The sequence below is a fragment of the Schistocerca americana genome, chromosome 1, assembly GCF_021461395.2.
Source record: "Schistocerca americana isolate TAMUIC-IGC-003095 chromosome 1, iqSchAmer2.1, whole genome shotgun sequence".
NCBI lineage: Eukaryota > Metazoa > Arthropoda > Insecta > Orthoptera > Acrididae > Schistocerca > Schistocerca americana.
This window is the reverse complement of record NC_060119.1, coordinates 282,418,857-282,438,560: the sequence shown is the minus strand read 5'-3', so window position 1 is coordinate 282,438,560 and position 19,704 is coordinate 282,418,857. Positions and strand designations below refer to the sequence as shown.

Sequence of the window (19,704 nt, the reverse complement as noted above, 5' to 3'; positions counted from 1 at the left end):
TTGTTGAGCAGAGTTTTAAATAAATTTGCGTCAAAATACTGGAGTTTTATTTATTTATTTACCGTAGTATTCAGCCAATTACTGCATTTCGGAAAAGCCGCGAACTTTGAACAGACTAAGTTTTCGTTTACTAGTCTATAAATTTCGTATTTTTCACTCTATGAACGTTGAAACGCAGTGAGCCAAAATTTTTAACTCTTTGTTTGATTTGTATATTTATTGCAGAAAACAAGAGGATAGATCTACCGAAAAATCGGATATTTCAGGAACCGGTTATTTTGAGCGTTTTTAACACTCGATTAAATTGGCGTTCTAAACAACAAAGATAACCGAAGATAGATTGTTCCAGCGATAACTGCCATCCCTATTGTAAGGAAGATTTAATTGTTCTCTTTTGTATTTTATTTGCAACATGCTCCAGTACAATTTTTGTAATATTAGTTGCATGTATTGTGACTGTGTGTGTGTGTGTGATGTTGAGACAAGGGAGAGTGTGAAACCTAGTGCCGACACATAGGCTATGCCTCACAAGTAACACAAAGGGGACCATCAAGCTTAAAGTCACCGTGGGCAGTGCCAGATGTCCTCACTTCATGGAACTGCGGAAAGGTTTGGTAGTTAAACCACGACCGTGACGCAAATTCTGGTGACCAGGAACTTTAAGCCGACACCTCTCTCACCCTTGGCGGGCAAATATTGGTAGTGAAAATATTTTCGAACCGGCTTACCCATGGGTCAAGCGCAACTGTACAAACGTGCGTTAGCGACCCTCTTTTTCAATCTGAATTTGTTCGTTATTGTTAGTTGCATTTGCTCGGAGCGGACATCCTTTGACGGCTGTTGAAGTTCATCGTTCATCTGTTTTTTTTAAATTTTTTTTATTACGGGGGACAGAGAACCCTCTGACCGAACTCGCTGATCTGCCATGCTAGCAGCCCTCGCCCACGTAGGCGGGAGTAAAGCACTGTGGGATTGGCTGTGTACTCACGCAGCAGGTGGACGGCGGCGCTGGCGGCGACGGGCGGCACGTGGGGGCTGCTGACGGCCTGGCAGGAGACGACGGCGAGCAGGAGGGCGCGCGACAGCCGCGGCAGCCGCAGCGACGCCGCGACGCCGCCCTCCGGCAGCAGCCGCTGCTGCTCCAGCGCGCCCTCCAGCGGCGGCGCGCCGTTCAGCCGCCAGTACAGCCGCGGGATGGGCCGGCCTGCGGGGCACACACACTGACGGCTGACACAGCAGTACCACAGAGCAGGGTGCGCGCAATTAAACTCAAAGAAGGTACACAGAACCCCTGGGGACTAAGGGTATCGTCTTTTATTAGTAATCAAAACGATTTCGGTCACAGGTTCGAACCACCTCACTACTTAAAATTTGAATAAAAACCATCACCAATGGCGGCCAAGACCTCTGCCATGAGAAGTCACCATCATTCTTCCAACGGCCACGTCAAAGCAAACGGAGGAGCGGACAGAGCCTCAGGGCAGTCACTTGTCCCAGGGATGATTATATACATACAGGGTTATTACAAATGATTGAAGCGATTTCACAGCTCTACAATAACTTTATTATTTGAGATATTTTCACAATGCTTTGCACACACATACAAAAACTCAAAAAGTTTATTTAGGCATTCACAAATGTTCGATATGTGCCCCTTTAGTGATTCGGCAGACATCAAGCCGATAATCAACTTCCTCCCACTCTCGGCGCAGCATGTCCCCATCAATGAGTTCGGAAGCATCGTTGATGCGACCTCGCAGTTCTGGCACGTTTCTTGGTAGAGGAGGTTTAAACACTGAATCTTTCACATAACCCCACAGAAAGAAATCGCATGGGGTTCAGTCGGGAGGGCGTGGAGGCCATGACATGAATTGTTGATCATGATCTCCACCACGACCGATCCATCGGTTTTCCAATCTCCTGTTTAAGAAATGCTTCTGCTTTAGCCTTTTCCGTAAGATTTTCCAAACCGTCGGCTGTGGTACGTTTAGCTCCCTGCTTGCTTTATTCGTCGACTTCCGCGGGCTACGCATGAAACTTCCCCGCACGCGTTCAACCGTTTCTTCGCTCACTGCAGGCCGACCCGTTGGTTTACCCTTACAGAGGCTTCCAGAAGCTTTAAACTGCGCATACCATCGCCGAATGGAGTTAGCAGTTGGTGGATCTTTGTTGAACTTCGTGCTGAAGTGTCGTTGCACTGTTATGACTGACTGATGTGAGTGCATATGAAGCACGACATACGCTTTCTAGACTCCTGTCGCCATTTCGTCTCACTGCGCTCTCGAGCGCTATGGCGGCAGAAACCTGAAGTGCGGCTTCAGCCGAACAAAACTTTATGAGTTTTTCTACGAATCTGTAGTGTGTCGTGCCCATATGTCAATGAATGGAGCAACAGTGAATTTATGAAATCGCTTCAATCTTTTGTAATAGCACTGTATATATATATATATATATATATATATATATATATATATATATATATATATAATCGTGTGGCTAGGGCCTCCCGCTGGGCAGGCCGTTCACCTGGTGCAAGTATTTCGATTTAACGCCACTTCGGCGACTTGCTCGTCGATGGGGATGAAATGATGATGATGATTAGGGCAACACAACACCCAGTCCCTGAGCGGAGAAAATCTCCGACGCAGCCGGGAATCGAACCCAGGCCCTTAGGATTGACATTCTGTCGCGCTGACCACTCAGCTACCGTGGGCGGACGTCCCAGGGATGGGAAACTGTCATTATATGCGGATGAATTAGCAATGATCAACAGCCTGTTGATGCAAAAGGGGGGAGGTGGGGGGGCGTCCGCAACTCGTGGTCTAGTAGCTAGCGTTGCTGCCTCTGGATCACGGGGTTCCGGGTTCGATTCCCGGCTGGAGGGGCATTTCTCTCTGCCCGAGGACTGAGTGTTTGTGTTGTCCTCATCATTTCATCATAATCACCATTCGTGACGGTGGCTAATTTGGATTGTGTAAATATTGGACTGTGTAAAAAATTGGAACTTCGCACAGGCGCTGATGACAGTGCAATTGAGCGCCCCACGAACCAAACGTCATGCAGGGGGCAATGAAAACGACTGCATTAAAAACACATAACGTGTATCCACAGGAAAGGTAGCCTGTAATTGGAAAAGTATCACGACAATCTCTCCGTTTGCTAAAGATTCCGGATTAGTTCGTCATTCGAATTTCCGAGAGGGGACTGCTAAGGGTTAGGTGAACATGAAAAATAGTTTCAATAACAAAGGATAACGTTCCACGAGTCTGGACATAGAATGTCAGAAGTTTGAACCTGGCAGCGCAGCTGGAAATTTTAAAAAGGGATATGCTAAAGTTCAGTATAGATATAGTGGGGCGTCGGTGAAGTGAAATGGAAAGAGGACGAGCATTAATGGCCACACGAATATGAGTATTATCAACAACAGCAGAAAATGGTAACGGGCGTAGGATACGTTATGAATAGGAAGGTAGAGCTGAGAGTGAGTTACTGTGGACAGTTCAGTGATAGGGTTGTTGTCATCAGAACAGACAGCAAACCAACACCGACAACCATAGTTCAGATGTACACGTCGACGTGGCAAGCCGAAGATGAAGTGCTGGAGAAAGAATATGAGGTTATTGAAAGGGTATTTCAGTACGTTAAACGAGATGAAAATATAATGGGAGACCGGGTAGTGGCTGTGGTTGTAAGGCAACGAGTAGGAGAAAGGGTTACGAGGAAATATGGACTTGGTAGTAGGTACGAGAGGGGAGAAAGACTAATTGAGTTCTGCAATAAAAAATTGTTAGTGACAGCACATATACTTGGAGAATGCCCATAGATAGGGGAAGATACTACATAAACTACATCATAGTCAGACAGAAATTCTTACATCAGATTCAGGATTGTAAGGCGTACCCAGGAGCGCACATAGACTCAGATTGCAATTTAATAGTGATGGACGGCAGGATGAAATTTAAGAGACTAGTCAGGATGACGCAATGTGCATGGAAGTGGGGTACAGAAGTTCGTAGGAATGACGCAATATGCTTGAAGCTCTCTGAGGCTATAGATGCTGTGTAAAGGAGTAACTCAGTAGTCAGTTCAGTAGAAGACGAATGGACAGCTCTAATAATTTAAATCACTCATTCTGGGGGCAAAAACATGTGTATAAAGAAGGCAAATAGGAAGAAACTCTGGATAACAAAAGAAATACTTCAATTGATCGACGAAAGGAGGAACAACAAATAAGTTCAGACAAACTCAGGAATGCAGATACACAAGTCAGTTATGGATGAAGTATATAGGAAGTGCAGGGAAAGTAAGGCGCAATGGAAAAATTGGAAGAAATCGAAAAAAAAAATGATTATCGAATGGACTGACTCAGCGTACAGAAAAGAAAAAGTAACTTTCGGTGAAATTAAAAGCAAGGCTGGTATCATTAAGAGTGCAATGGGAATTCCGTGTTAAATGCGAAGGACGGATAGGTTGACAAAGTACACTGAAGGCCTATATGAGGGATGATATGCTGATGTGATAGGGATAAGAAATAGGAGACGATATTGAAGAGAATGGGGGATTTAGAATTTGAATCAGAATTTGAAAGAGTTTTGGAAGTAAATAGGAAGTAAATCCTAGTCTAGTCGATCCTTCAGATCGAATAAGACGGAAGGAAATTTCTAAAATCAACACGTTGGGGGAAATGGCAACAAATCGACTTGTGTGTGTAATGTGTGAGTATGGCGATATACCATCCGACTTTCGGAAAAAGCTATCGAAACAATTCTTACAGTTGCAAGAGTCTACAAGTGCGACAATTATCGCTCAGTCACCTTAACTCCTCAAGCATCCAAGTTGCTGAGAGGAATAACATGCAGAAAAATGGAAAAGAAGATTGAGGATGTGCTAGATGAGATCCTTTTGGCTTTACGGACGCTAAATGCACCAGAGAGGAAATTCTGACGTTGCGGTTGCTAATGAAAGCAAGACTTACCTTTATAGGATTCGTCGACCTGGGGAAGCGTTCATTACTGTCAAATAATGCAAGATGTCAGAAACTCTGATGAAAATTCCTTATAGCTATAGAGCATGACGAGTAATATACAATATCGACATGAACAAAGCGGGAACAATAAGACTGGAAGACCAAGAACGAAGTGCTCCGATTAGAAAGTGTGTAAGACAAAGATGTAGCTTTTCACCCTACTGTTCAATCTAGGCATTACTTGAGCATTGACGGAATTCAAGCTGATGGAAGGGTGGTGCTATAATGCAGCTTCAAAGGATATCAATGATAAGATTCGCTGCTTAAATTGCTATCCTCATGGATAATGAACAAAGCTAATGAGTACGTAATATGGATTGACAGAAAATCGATGAAACGCGAAAGTAATAAGATGTAGCGGAAATGAGAACAAAGATAAACTTAATATCAGAACTAGTGATCAGAAGTAGACGAAGTTAAGGAATTCTGCTACCTAGGTAGCAAAATAAGTTATGATGGACGGTGCAAGGAGAGCATTAAAAGGGCACTAACAGTGTCAAAAAGACAGTCCTTGGCCTTAATTTGAGGAAGAAATTTCTGAGAATGTATTATGCAGCACATTATAGTGTGGTAGTGGAACCTGGACTGTGTGATAACCGGAAATCAAAGAGCGAAGCATCTAGAATGTGGTGCTACAGACGTTGGTGGATTGATAAGGTAAGGTATGGGGAGGTTCTCTGGAGAATCAGTTAGAAACGGAATGTATCAAAGTCATTGGCAAGAAGAAGAGACAAGATGGTTGAAAGTCTGTTTAAACATCAGGTAAAAACTTCCATGGTTCTAGATGAAAGGGTACAGGATAAAATGTATAGAGGAAACCAGAGATTGAAAGACATGCCGCAAGTAATCGAGGACGTAGGTTGCAAGATGAAAAGGTTGGCTCAGGAATTCATGGCGAGTCCCATAAAACAAGTCAGAAGACTGATGGAAAAGAAAGATTATATTACACATAAGAGAGAGAGAATGGAGAAAGGAAGAGAAGGGATGGGTGGGAAGATGTGATTTCCAGTCCCACAGTTTATTCTGATAATGCAACAGCGCGAGTTGTAAAATCATTAAAATCATACCGGATAAGGAGTGGAACCCGGATTTACCACTTCTTGTCGGTGATTGCCTTAACAGTTCCGGCCATCCGGATACGGTGCCTGACCGACTCAGATTTCCATCTTAAGGAATGCTGGAACGCAATGTCTGTCGTCCGTTAATCCCCCACAATTCACGTAGGTGATCTGACGATATTAGTGCATCGGAACTGAAAGAAAGGCGAAGGAGCTGTCGCGTTCTTACAGAAATGTATATATTTGAGTGGTGCCTGGTCTGTCGGACTCTACGGGAGTCCTTAATTTGCAAGTAGAGGGTTAATAGACGAGAGAGGGTGCGCTGCAGTGTGCGATAAATTGGAAATTTGTGTCGGTCAGCAATCTTGTGCCGAAGGCCGAAGTGATTAGTGTAAACGCTCTTGAGAAGCGCTAAATCCTTCTTCGAGTTCAGGCAGAAATTTTCAACTTTCGCAAGTGCATTACCACAACGTCATGTGCGGCTGTAAATCCCTGATTCCCACCCATTCCTTCGACTTCTTTCGCTATTCTCTATTTCATATTAGTGTATGCAACAGCCGAGTCAACACAAATAAGTAAAAATATATACTTGAAAGTTTCTCTACTGGAGACGGCCTTTGTGACAAACGAGTCAGCCGCGCGGAATGACCGCGTGGTTTGAGGCGCCATGTCACGAACTGCGCGGCCTCTCCCATCGGAGGTTTGTGTCCTCCCTCTGGTATTGTTGTGCGCGTTGTTCTTAGCATAAGTTAGTTGAAGTAGTGTGTAAGGACCGATGACCTCAGTAGTTTAGTCCCCTAGGAAATCACACACATTTGAAAATTTTAAACAAACGAGTGATCGTTGCACAATGAAAATTTGTGGAAACATTTGCAAGGTCCTGCAGAAGAGAAATAACGAATAAACCTTCGCATAAAACACATTTTAATTTCAGAATTTAACATTTGTTGATTGATTATCATGTTTACATGTTAACTCAATCTTCCGTCGGTTCTTGGTAGAGCAACATTGTAATAAATGAATTTCGCTAGTTTGCTTTCGTTCTACAGTATACTGTAGAACAAAAGCATACGAGCGATATTAACTCATTATCATGTTTCCGTTATCAGGTTACAAACATTGTTCAGTGTGACGACCATCAGCATCCACCACAGCGTGGAACTGCACTAGAAATTGTGCAGATACCATTTAATAATTGTTCGCATCACTTTTCGAACGGTGGACCATGGAATGTTCAGCTTCGTGACACAGCTTCCGCACTGATCGAAGCTCGCTCGTTCCGTCCAGCATTCTCAGACATCGATACAGAAACTTCCTCAACAATTTTTGCGCAACTGGCCTTCGGCCTCTCCCGGGAGCAATTCCCAAACCACCAGTTCTTTCGAACTTTCCAGTCTTGTTCTTCAACCCCGCGGCGCAAAGAGAAGCCCTCGTATTCCTTTAATGTGTCTGTATTCATGAAGAACAGCGCCGCTATCGCGATTGTTTCAATGAAACAGGTCTACACTAAATCCCTTCTCACCTTGTTCAGGCCCATGTTGTCTGTCTGCAACTGTAACACACTGATGCTTCTGTTTCAACGCTACGTCGCCGTACCAGTATCGGCGCCTGACGGGAAGTCACAACACTAACACAGCGAAAAAAGCAAATCTTGCAGAGCACAGTCTGAACATCATTCCTGCCCAATTTCGTACCCATAGGATAAACTATTTTCCGTCTGCACTGTGTCACGTAGTGAAAGTTTAATTATAGTCACCCTTTATTAAGCACTAGGCTGTTCCAACGCAGCACCGTGGGGCACGTCCACTCGCGAACTCCAGGATGACTCTTATTTGACCCGTATGAAATTTCAACTCAGACAGGTTAAAGGGGAACGCTGCTACTGAGACTTCGAAAACCGAAAAGCTATAAAACTAAATTTAATCCATGTTGTGAAGAAATATTTGAAGTCTGTAACTATGTTGCAAATTTATAAATAAATTTCCTCTGCTTCGGTCACCTTTTACTAATAGTTAATCAACACTTGCTGCCATCGTCGCTTGCATCGCAGTTACATGTACGTGACATTAACCTGAATTACGATAACGTTCATTTACTGCGTGTACCAGTGAGTAAACGTGTCGAGATATAACTCTGTACAGAAAGATGCGTTTATTTTAGATGTTGTATATTTTAATTCGTTTCAATAGTGTATTTAATTAGATTTATGTTTGAAATATCTGCACATAGATCACCGTAAAAAACACATTGAGATAAAGAAGAAAGGACGTTGCCATTACGCCACGAACTTGAAGTCGACGTCCGGCATATTACGTAGCCCAAAACATTACGTTCATCGCATTTATATCTCCATGGTTCACCGCGTCATGTCACTCTAATAAGCCCATACCCAGTTTCGAGACCGTTGGGGATAACTATCGACTTTTGCGGCTGTATCTCAAATAGCATCTGCTGCTTCGATTGTGTGGACACGTAATTCTTTCATCAAAACTGCCAGCAAGTTTAAAGGAATCACATTTCAGTCGAAGAAATTCAAGAAATATTACTTTTGTATACATGATTTATGATTGCTATGCTCTGAATTCTTTCCGCCGGTAATTATTCATTGTTCACATTTCCTTTTTCCTGAAAAAAGTTCTGGTTAGAACAGCCAGAGACATAGGTCATCTGCGTGTAAAATTTCGCAAACGTGAACATTAAAAATGTTCTGCATATGAGTTGAAACCCGGAAATGTAACGCACACGAAGCTGTATTAGTAAGCAAACATTCCGGCTACATATGCAACTGATACAAATGTAGTAAAGTAGGAATTAAGTGATTAAGGAAGCATTCTTTTCACGTCACTTTCTGCTGTTCATGGTTATTCCAAATATATCATCAAAAAACCAGTTACATTAACGAGGGAAAATGTGTCGTATTACTAAGGAAGCACGCAGTTAAGAAGAGAAAAACGAAATTTCGTTCCTGACACTATGTTATTCACGTAATCACTGTTGTGTTTAGTACTTAAAACAGTTGTTGCATAAACACGACAGAAATAATGAACAAGGAGCAATCGAAAACAGCAATCTGATAATGTTTTGGGGTATTTAAGACGCCGACAAGCCCAACCCATTCTGACTTCAAAACAACGTACAGCGAAAGTACATAGTGCCATCTCCCCATTTTTTTCAAGTCCATGATCACAACTTAAGAATTTCACATTCAGATGTATATAGCATTCCAGCCTCTCTTGACTGCTTACATAAACTACTTTCATTTTTTAATAAAACAGACCGTCAACTTTGGACGATTGTTTTAAGAAACTGTGACTACAGTTTAACATTTAGAAACTTGTCACAATGTACTGAGCTAAGAACGGAAATATCTAATTATTCTTTCAAATTAACTTTGTACCTCTTGTCACTTTATGCAATGATGTAATGGGATGGGTGGCCAGTGTCCTTAATGGGAGTGGCTGTTGTTGATTTAGTATAACTGGGTGTGTGGTGCACGTTTACGTGTTCCCTGTACACTTCGACGGACCCTCTCCCCTTTTCATCTATGAAGCCCGCTGCCCATGAGCTGCATAGAATTTTGTACCTGATTGTGTGTGGTTATCTGTCTTTCTCTCCCAATTTTTATGTGTTGTGAAAGCAAACTAAAACCATCAACTTCACTAACTATTATTTCTACCTGTAAATCCAATCATTAGCCAGTGTATTCACTTCGTTTTCCTGTCTCCACAAATGAATGCACCCCCATGTCGCAGATCGCATTGGTCTGGTGACGTGGTATATTTCCGACCACAAGACAGGTAGACTGAGAGCAGAGTGAACCAAACCGCCGGCCGGAGTGGGCGTGCGGTTCTAGGCGCTTCAATCTGGAACCGTGCGACCGCTACGGTCACAGGTTCGAATCCTGCCTCGGGCATGGATGTATGTGATGTCCTTAGTTAGGTTTAAGTAATTCTGTGTTCTAGGGGACTGATGACCTCAGATGTTAAGTCCCATTTCCTATCCCGTTTCCTATCACTACTCGACCCGGACCACCCCTGTAGTCTCTCAGTTCCAAGGTAGGATAGCTGTCGTATCAAGGAGAAGGGCTCCATTTCCTTCAAGAGAGAGAAGTTATTTATTTAGGCGTTACTCCCACGAAATAAGTGGAATCCAGCTGACATCTCAAATATACGTAAAGATATTCTTTTACTATCTGCACCTGCATAAATAAACTGTCCATCAAAGTCCCGCACTAGTTGTTAATAAATTACGTACCAAAATTGGAACCTTTGTTTCAACAACGGAGACGACTATAAAGAACTAAATAAATAAGAACGTATATAAAAATAAAAATTAGTGGAAAACCGTCGGATTTTCATAAGCGAAAAGGAAACAGATTTTGCAAGAAAACCTGAAGACGTGTTTGACATAGCACTTCGTAATGCTTTAAATATCGTTGCTGTTCAAAGAGAGACACAGTTGTCGATCAACTGACGATCAGGCACGCAGGTTTAATATGCTGAGAATTTTGATATCAGCGCACGCTCCGTTGCACAGTGAAAAACTGAATCTAGAAAGAGCCTGTTTCCCGAATTCTTAAAGAAGAATTTTAATATCTGAAAGATTAAAGTTTAGATTTCACCGCAAATATACCAGATTATGAGGACTAGACTGTTCTGTGTGAAGCAAGAAGGGAAGCTACTGGGACGGTCCATAACCCTGCCACTAAATCGGAGATTCTCATTAGCGAAATCATTTTGAAATGTATGATGAAGTCTTCTCGGGTTGTCACACGAGTCAAGTTGAAGTTCTGTGGCAACGTTTCAGCAAGTTTCCTATATGTGATTTTGACGCGTAATCAGGAAGACTAACAATATCACTGTGTATGGTGTACACTTGTCTTAATTTTTCTTGCAAATGTGAACGTGTCATCCATAAGAACATTTCCATTTTCATAAAGGATATTCTACACTTCGTCACAAGCGAACACTAGGACGATTCAACAAGTTTCCTACTAGTCATCTTCAGGCAATATCTGAAGATGACAAGTAGGAGACTTGTTGAAACATTGCCGCAGAACGACGCCTTGACTTGGCTGATAACCAGAGAAGACTTCATCATGGAGATTCGCCGAGAAAGTCTAAATGTGCACGTATCCAAATTAACTGACGGTAGTAGTTTTCTGAAAAATGAAGATGGTTGTGTTCCTGACAAGGCTCCTGGCGTTCACTTGTGAAGAAGCGGGGAAGATCTTCATTGTTATGGATGCGGCGTTTCACATTTGCTCGAAAAATTCAAACAAGAGTACATCATACCAAGTGTTATTGGAAGGACACAAGCACCTCCCAGCAAAATAAAAGACTTTCTTCTGGATTGCAAAATAGGATGTCTGCATGATCACCGAAAATTGGAGCGCAAAACTGAAATGGCTGCAGTTAAATTTATGAAATATGCTTTCCGGTTGCAATTTTCATTTCATTCAATACCTGTGGACAAAAACACAAGAACAGGCGTTAACGGAGGAATACAGGGATAGAGAAGATGTCCATTGTTTTGCATTATCTGTGATGTAGTGGCACATCGTCCAACAAACGGTGTTGATGAAACTTGGACACTAATAATAGATGAAATTCCTAGTGTAGAAAAGGACGTGCTATTCGCAGGCTATATGGTAAGCCTGTGGGTGGAAGGTACTAGTGTACCAATTCCAATGTGGAATACTTTTAGCAAGCGTCAAGGGCTATCATGAGGCTGGCATAAGAAACAAAGCACCTCAATAAACTAAAAATATACGAATGCATACTTTCCGACAAGTGATGTGAAGAGGAAAATAGTAAATGCTATATTTGAAATTAGAAAGGGTACTATTAACCTCATCTTTAAAAGGGAATAGAAACATACATAAATCTTTCCAAAAAGAAAAGATGTATAAGAATACATAACGACTAAGAAGATTTGAGAAGCCCTTTAAAACTTCTAGTTTTCTGACAAATATGTGGCAATGTGTGAAAAACTAAAATTCATAGACTAAGCCAAGAAGTTTAACCATTTGATGTACTCGTAGTATGACTGTAGAAAGAAAAGAAAGTAAAAAAAATGAAGAAATGGAATCATAAAATTAAGAAATTAATAAAACTATTGGACATACATATGTACTCTGTGCCTAGCCAGTACTTACCCTGGATAAAATGTGAAGGAATGTTCTCATTAGAAAACGGGTGGCGAAATACCCCCCTCAACTCCATCCCCTACCCCTCTCCACATGTCGTGGCTTCCATTGACGGTCAGAAAACAGACGGCCAAATACGTGCGATCAGAAACACCACGTTGACGTCACTCTTAGGCTTCAGCTCGATACTGTGACTGGCCACATCTCAGCTGTTCCCTTACCTCCGCTCACCTGTGGCTCTACAGGTGCCCGCTGGCGGGCACTCGAGCTAGAACAGCCTGCTAAGACATGCAAACCCAGATAATTACAGAATGAGTAAATAACATCCCATATCACACGTTGATAAACCAATGTCGTTGTCTATTGGCTTTTCTCAGTCAGCATATGTTTTCAGTTGATCAATCGCCTCTATTGCGTAGACTGATTTCCTTTTGGATTGTAATCTATACTTCATACATAAACTCCATCTTCAATAGACCAGCCACATCGCTACTGGGAGAACTTGAAATGTTCTCAGAGCCACTGGGAAGAGAAATATGACGAGCAACCCGTTGTGTACCTTGGTGACTGACGCAATGGAGAACTGCGCAGTTTCATAACATTCATTGCCTTCCATGGTAAAGATAGAGCACTGGGCGTGGGATACGAGGCGACAGCCCAAAAGCCGAGGTGTGAGTGCGTAGAACACACGGAAAGATATGAAAATGATTTGAAGAAGCAAAAGGATTGTTTACTAATTATAACAAATGGAATCTAGATATCAAATAGCAAATTTCGCAAAATGTGTAGTACAGAATTGTAAATACGTGTGTATATGGATGCATGAAAATTATAACCAACATAGTGATTCTGAATTTACTTTAAAAGGATTCAAAGAGATTAGGGGAGGTCACCGGTCCAGTTCGCAGGCCTTTCCTTTCCCGTCAAACGTCAGCAAGGTCGCATCTGAAGAGGAAAACACTGCTCGGTATTGGCGCAGACACGTGTAGCACACACGTCATGGAGTGAGCAGAGGACGAGATTTTTCTCTAAAACAGCGTATATGTGTGTGGACAACGCCCAGTAATATAAAGTGATGTACCCCAAATCAACGACTACAAACTGTATGTACACTGACGGAAAAAGAAAGAAAAGAAACACGCATTAATGTTGTGCGACTCAAACGAAAGTTAGTAGGCGTGTTTCTACATCTGAAAAGCCGGCCGCGGTGGCCGTGCGGTTCTAGGCGCTTCAGTCCGGAATCGCGTGACTGCTACGGTCGCAGGTTCGAATCCTGCCTCGGGCATGGATGTGTGTGATGTGCTTAGTTTAGTTAGGTTTAAGTAGTTCTAAGTTCTAGGGGACCGATGACCTCAGATGTTAAGTCCCATAGTGCTCAGAGCCATTTGAACCATTTTCTACATCTGAAACACTATGTCTACACAAGTTTCGCGCCAGTTGCATAAGACAGGTGCTAGTAGCGCCACTATGGGGACGCAAATCAGTTTTTTTTTAATCCACTCTGTAAAGGTCCTGAAGTTTGGTTACCTGCGAATTGATGTTAGTTATTACTCCCTAAGACAAAAAAAAATGGCTCTGAGCACTATGGGACTCAACTGCTGAGGTCATTAGTCCCCTAGAACTTAGAACTAGTTAAACCTAACTAACCTAAGGACATCACAAACATCCATGCCCGAGGCAGGATTCGAACCTGCGACCGTAGCGGTCTTGCGGTTCCAGATTGCAGCGCCTTTAACCGCACGGCCACTACGGCCGGCCCTAAGACAAAAAAGACGCCATTATTAACACTTCAGTTAGTCTGAATGAGGTCGTGAAAAAAGACTACCAGAAGCTGGATATTATTTCTGGTATATTGCTGAAAGACTTGGTAGGAATGTAGCCAATGTAAATGATTGCCGGCAGCGAAGGTCACGAGAGAGCTCTGTCACAAGAATACCGGCCTCCATACGGGCACGTGCACTACAGGAGTTACAAATCGGTTACTTCAAGGACAGACCCAAGCCAGACGCCTTATACCCTACATTACACTAACCTCAAACCACGGCCATTTGTGACTTCTGGTGTCAAACGAGAGCTCATAGGAGGGCAGAATGGAGGTCTGTTGCGTTTCCTCAAGAAAATTAGTTCTGCTTCGGTGCCAGTGGTAGCCGTTTGTTGCTCACAATGAAGCCTGGTGGGGGCCTACAACCGACCTCTCCACTCGATCACCAGGTCTGACTCCAATCGAGCACATACAGGACATCGTAGTACGACAACCGCAGTGTCATCCACAAACAGCGTTAATCGTCCCTGTACTGACCGACCAAGCGCAATAGGTATCCCATATCTGAAAAACACGATGCGTGCGCGTTTGCGTCCTAACACTCCAGATTTTGGCTCCTGCACTAACTAATGAACCACCACTTTACATTAGAAATGGCTCATCATGCGCATTCATTAACCTGTTATATTGGAATGTTAATGATTTAAATATATTACCTACACACATATATTCCAGAAATTTCATTATTCGACATTAATTACTTTTGGTGTTAAAGTTATTTTTCTGTCAATGTATATCAACAGTTCACGAAAGAATGTTCATAGTGATGCGTGATTTAATATTTAAAAGGCATGAGAGTAAATATACGATCGAAATATTTAACTCGACACAGTAACCTTCAAACCTTCCTTTGTAATTTACAATATCGCCGTATTACGGCAGTTCTATTTGCCTAACGTCCGTCTGAAAGTGGGTAGCAATAGTCTTCTTAAATGTGTCTCTAATTAATCATGTTATTTGGTCCTAACGTTAGCACTGGTGAATTAAAAATAATTAAAAGTATGACTGCACAAGTCAGTCCCATGCTGGTGGAGATAATTTTTGGTTTGCCACCGGCAACTGAAAATTACGTAAACTACGCTTGAGGTAAGGCAGTATTGGTGATAAAAGTTCAGTGTTAAAATCCTGTTTAACGGATACGACATAAGTGTAAAATTTTTAGCTTAAGGTGAAGCTGGAACGTTACTGGGCACTAGACAGCATTCAGTGAAGTTATGTAGAGGTAAGACTCATTCATTGAAGTAAGTTCCAAAACTATATTACTCAGGGGATGAACCATCAAGTGTGTTCACTTTTTAGATATAAAATAAAAACAATTTACAGGGCAGTGTATATGTTTATTGTTCATAACAATCATGTATTTAATAGACATATGAGTATTTTGTACTACGAGTCCTAAAGAGCAAAAGTTCTGTTTAGATTGCGTAATTGATAGTCTAAGCCACAATATCGAATAACTAATTTAAAGCTGATAGCTGAACATTCTGACTATGTATGACACGGGATTAACGAATTTGGTAAGAATGTCATTTCGATTATCTTCTGTTGTCGGGTATAGTGGCTTCTGTGACAATACAAGCCCTTTGGCAGCTCTGCAATAATGAAGTCTAGAGAGGAAAAGAGAGGAAATCATCACTAAAACTGGATTAGTTAGCCAGGGTTACTGCAACGCCAACGGATGGTATCTGTTAAACCGTAAAATATTTACTAGAGGCGTGAAAATTGATAGTTTCTAAATGACGTGTTTATGACTACATCTCAGTTTAATGGTCCGATTATTGTATTACGTCTACCACTAACATCAGTACGTAGAAGAAGATGTGTAGGGGTCTAGTTAAGCAGGGGGAAGTTCGCTGGGGCCTTCATCGGACAGGCAGTGGAAATTGTGGATGTGTCTCATATCGCAGTCTTTTTGAAAGTCGTTGCTCTGAACTATTGATGAAGCGAGATTAAGAAAGAATGAAATCTGTTACAAGTCAGATATCGCAGAACACACGTTTGATGGTTCCTTGCACGTACTGCATTCAGCCTGCCTCGTAGTCGTATAGTCATATGTAGACTGTGTGTTACAGCTACTAAAATGTTGGTTGCCATTAGTTTTATGCTTAAATGGTTCAAATGGCTCTGAGCACTATGGGACTTAACATCTATGGTCATCAGTCCCCTTGAACTTAGAACTAATTAAACCTAACTAACCTAAGGACAGCACACAACACCCAGCCATCACGAGGCAGAGAAAATCCCTGACCCCGCCGGGAATCGAACCCGGGAACCCGGGCGTGGGAAGCGAGGACGCTACCGCACGACCACGAGATGCGGGCTTTTATGCTTAGAGAAACACACTCAGAGCTTTAGTCACTTTTCTGCTAAAATCCTGCTACGTTTGTCAATAGAGTACGAAAAAGTAAGTGCCAGCCGTCGTGGCCGAGCGGTTCTAAGTGCTTCAGTCTGGAACCGTGCGACCGCTACTGTCGCAGGTTCGAATCCTGCCTCGGGCATGGATGTGTCTGATGTCCTTAGGTTAGTTAGGTTTAAGTAATTCTAAGATCTAGGGGACTGATGACCTCAGATGTTAAGTCCCACAGCGCTCAGAGCCATTTGTGAAAAGTACGTGCCCCGATATCGGAAGATTTTTCCAGTTCATGATGCTTGTCACAGAAAGTCATATAAAATGCTGTGTTTTATAACACTTATCAACAAAATAATTCATGTTATACAGCTGTCGTGATGTTTGTATTTGTCGGGAAATGCACTCAGAATTGTGATCACGGTGATTCTGCATCTTGCAGTAGTAGCACTACACGTATCTTTCCTTCTCAGCATTTTCCCATGATTTTATATTTTGAGTAAACACGAATTTTGCAATGATTTTCTGTTTTGTGTAGACACACTTCCGGCCAGCACAGTCATAAGTCATTCTAATAGAAACGTGTAGTGTGTGTAACTTGTTAGTAACTCGCGTTAACTCTGTTATGTTTGCGTATCGTGTTTTCTGCCCAAACACAATACGCAAACATAACAAGTGTGAAAGAAGGCTCCTTGAGAACCGCTCTTGCGTCAACAGTATACCAGACATATTGTAATTTTCAATCCGACGCACCGATTCGGTTAAGGCATGGTTCACCTAGCTGTCTCGTAATCTCCTACAAGGGGTATGGCGTGTAATTTCTTAAATGTTAGTTGTGTGACGCACCAGATGTTTTCTAACACCGACGATAGCCAGTGGCACTGGGTATAAAATATTCTACTTACTTTAAATCCCACAAGAGGTATGCCGTGTAATTCGTTGAATGTTAGTTGTGTGACACAGCAAATGTTTTCTAACAGCGACCATAGCCAGTCGCACTGGGTATGAAACATTCTGCCTACTTTAAAGTCTCACATGTATAAGAAAAAGAAAAAACGCGGAGGCAATAAGTCTGGTGCGTTCAATATAATGGTAGGAGCCGTTTGAGATATTGCAGTTTCAAAATGGTGCAAACGGCTCCAAGCACTATGGGACTAAACATCTGAGGCCATCAGTCCCCTAGACAAAGAACTACTTAACCCTAAATAACGTAAGGATATCACACACATCCATGCCCGAGGCAGGATTCGAACCTTCGACCGTAGCAGCAGCGCGGTTCGGGACTGAAGCGCCTAGAACCGCTCGGCCACAGCTGCCGGCTATTACAATTTCGCGCAGTGATTCTCCACTTTTGAACGGTATTCTTTAACATCTACCGAGCAATACTTGCCCTAATTAAGGCTTGACTATGCAGTATGCCATTTATACACTCCTGGAAATGGAAAAAAGAACACATTCACACCGGTGTGTCAGACCCACCATACTTGCTCCGGACACTGCGAGAGGGCTGTACAAGCAATGATCACACGCACGGCACAGCGGACACACCAGGAACCGCGGTGTTGCCCGTCGAATGGCGCTAGCTGCGCAGCATTTGTGCACCGCCGCCGTCAGTGTCAGCCAGTTTGCCGTGGCATACGGAGCTCCATCGCAGTCTTTAACACTGGCATCATGCCGCGACAGCGTGGACGTGAACCGTATGTGCAGTTGACGGACTTTGAGCGAGGGCGTATAGTGGGCATGCGGGAGGCCGGGTGGACGTACCGCCGAATTGCTCAACACGTGGGGCGTGAGGTCTCCACAGTACATCGATGTTGTCGCCATTGGTCGGCGGAAGGTGCACGTGCCCGTCGATCTGGGATCGGACCGCAGCGACGCACGGTTGCACGCCAAGACCGTAGGATCCTACGCAGTGCCGTAGGGGACCGCACCGCCACTTCTCAGCAAATTAGGGACACTGTTGCTCCTGGGGTATCGGCGAGGACCATTCGCAACCGTCTCCATGAAGCTGGGCTACGGTCCCGCACACCGTTAGGGCGTCTTCCGCTCACGCCCCAACATCGTGCAGCCCGCCTCCAGTGGTGTCGCGACAGGCGTGAATGGAGGGACGAATGGAGACGTGTCGTCTTCAGCGATGAGAGTCGCTTCTGCCTTGGTGCCAATGATGGTCGTATGCGTGTTTGGCGCTGTGCAGGTGAGCGCCACAATCAGGACTGCATACGACCGAGGCACACAGGGCCAACACCCGGCATCATGGTGCGGGGAGCGATCTCCTACACTGGCCGTACACCACTGGTGATCGTCGAGGGGACACTGAATAGTGCACGGTACATCCAAACCGTCATCGAACCCATCGTTCTACCATTCCTAGACCGGCAAGGGAACTTGCTGTTCCAACAGGACAATGCACGTCCGCGTGTATCTCGTGCCCCCCAACGTGCTCTAGAAGGTGTACGTCAACTACCCTGGCCAGCAAGATCTCCGGATCTGTCCCCCATTGAGCATGTTTGGGACTGGATGAAGCGTCGTCTCACGCGGTCTGCACGTCCGGCACGAACGCTGGTCCAACTGAGACGCCAGGTGGAAATGGCATGGCAAGCCGTTCCACAGGACTACATCCAGCATCCCTACGATCGTCTCCATGGGAGAATAACAGCCTGCATTGCTGCGAAAGGTGGATATACACTGTACTAGTGCCGACATTGTGCCTGCTCTGTTGCCTGTGTCTATGTACCTCTGGTTCTGTCAGTGTGATCATGTGATGTATCTGACCCCAGGAATGTGTCAATAAAGTTTCCCCTTCCTGGGACAATGAATTCACGGTGTTCTTATTTCAATTTCCAGGAGTGTATTTTGCACCTCCAATGTGGAAAGACTCATTCCTATACCTAATTTTACACAGATATGGTCATCTACGATATATCGAGCAAAGATTTATTTTACTCTCTGTGTATTCAATAGTCTCCGTCTTTACAACGAGAAATTCAGTTCATGTTCAACAGCACAAAGGGGCCGTCATTGTTCTAACGAGCTTCGCCATAAATTGCAACCACCCATTATATGCGCCGTAATTTGTGTAATATTACGTAGCGTAATTACTCGGTATAATTTCGGAGAGAACTGTATGAAGAGTAAATATTTCCTACATAGATGGACGAAATTAACTGAAACAAATTTTTATTCCCAGAATCCTGTCTACAGTGGATCAAAATTATGTAAAGGTATAACGTTTCCTCACCCTTGAACAAAGGTGACACAGTCAGCTGTTAAATAATGTGGGACTCTAGGCGAAGATCAAATAAT

At 43.3% G+C, this 19,704-nt stretch overlaps 1 protein-coding gene across 1 annotated transcript in view; it reads right to left on the bottom strand.

Moving 5' to 3' along the window:
- Positions 1–776: 776 nt before the first annotated feature.
- The window catches only part of LOC124625619, a 753,924-nt gene continuing 734,996 nt past the window's right edge, over positions 777–19,704 (bottom strand). The window contains exons 5-6 of the mRNA XM_047149187.1: positions 989–1,204; positions 777–781 (exon numbers count right to left, since the gene is read on the bottom strand). Coding sequence (XP_047005143.1) covers positions 777–781; positions 989–1,204 — 221 coding nt within the window. The remainder of the gene's footprint in view (positions 782–988; positions 1,205–19,704) is intronic.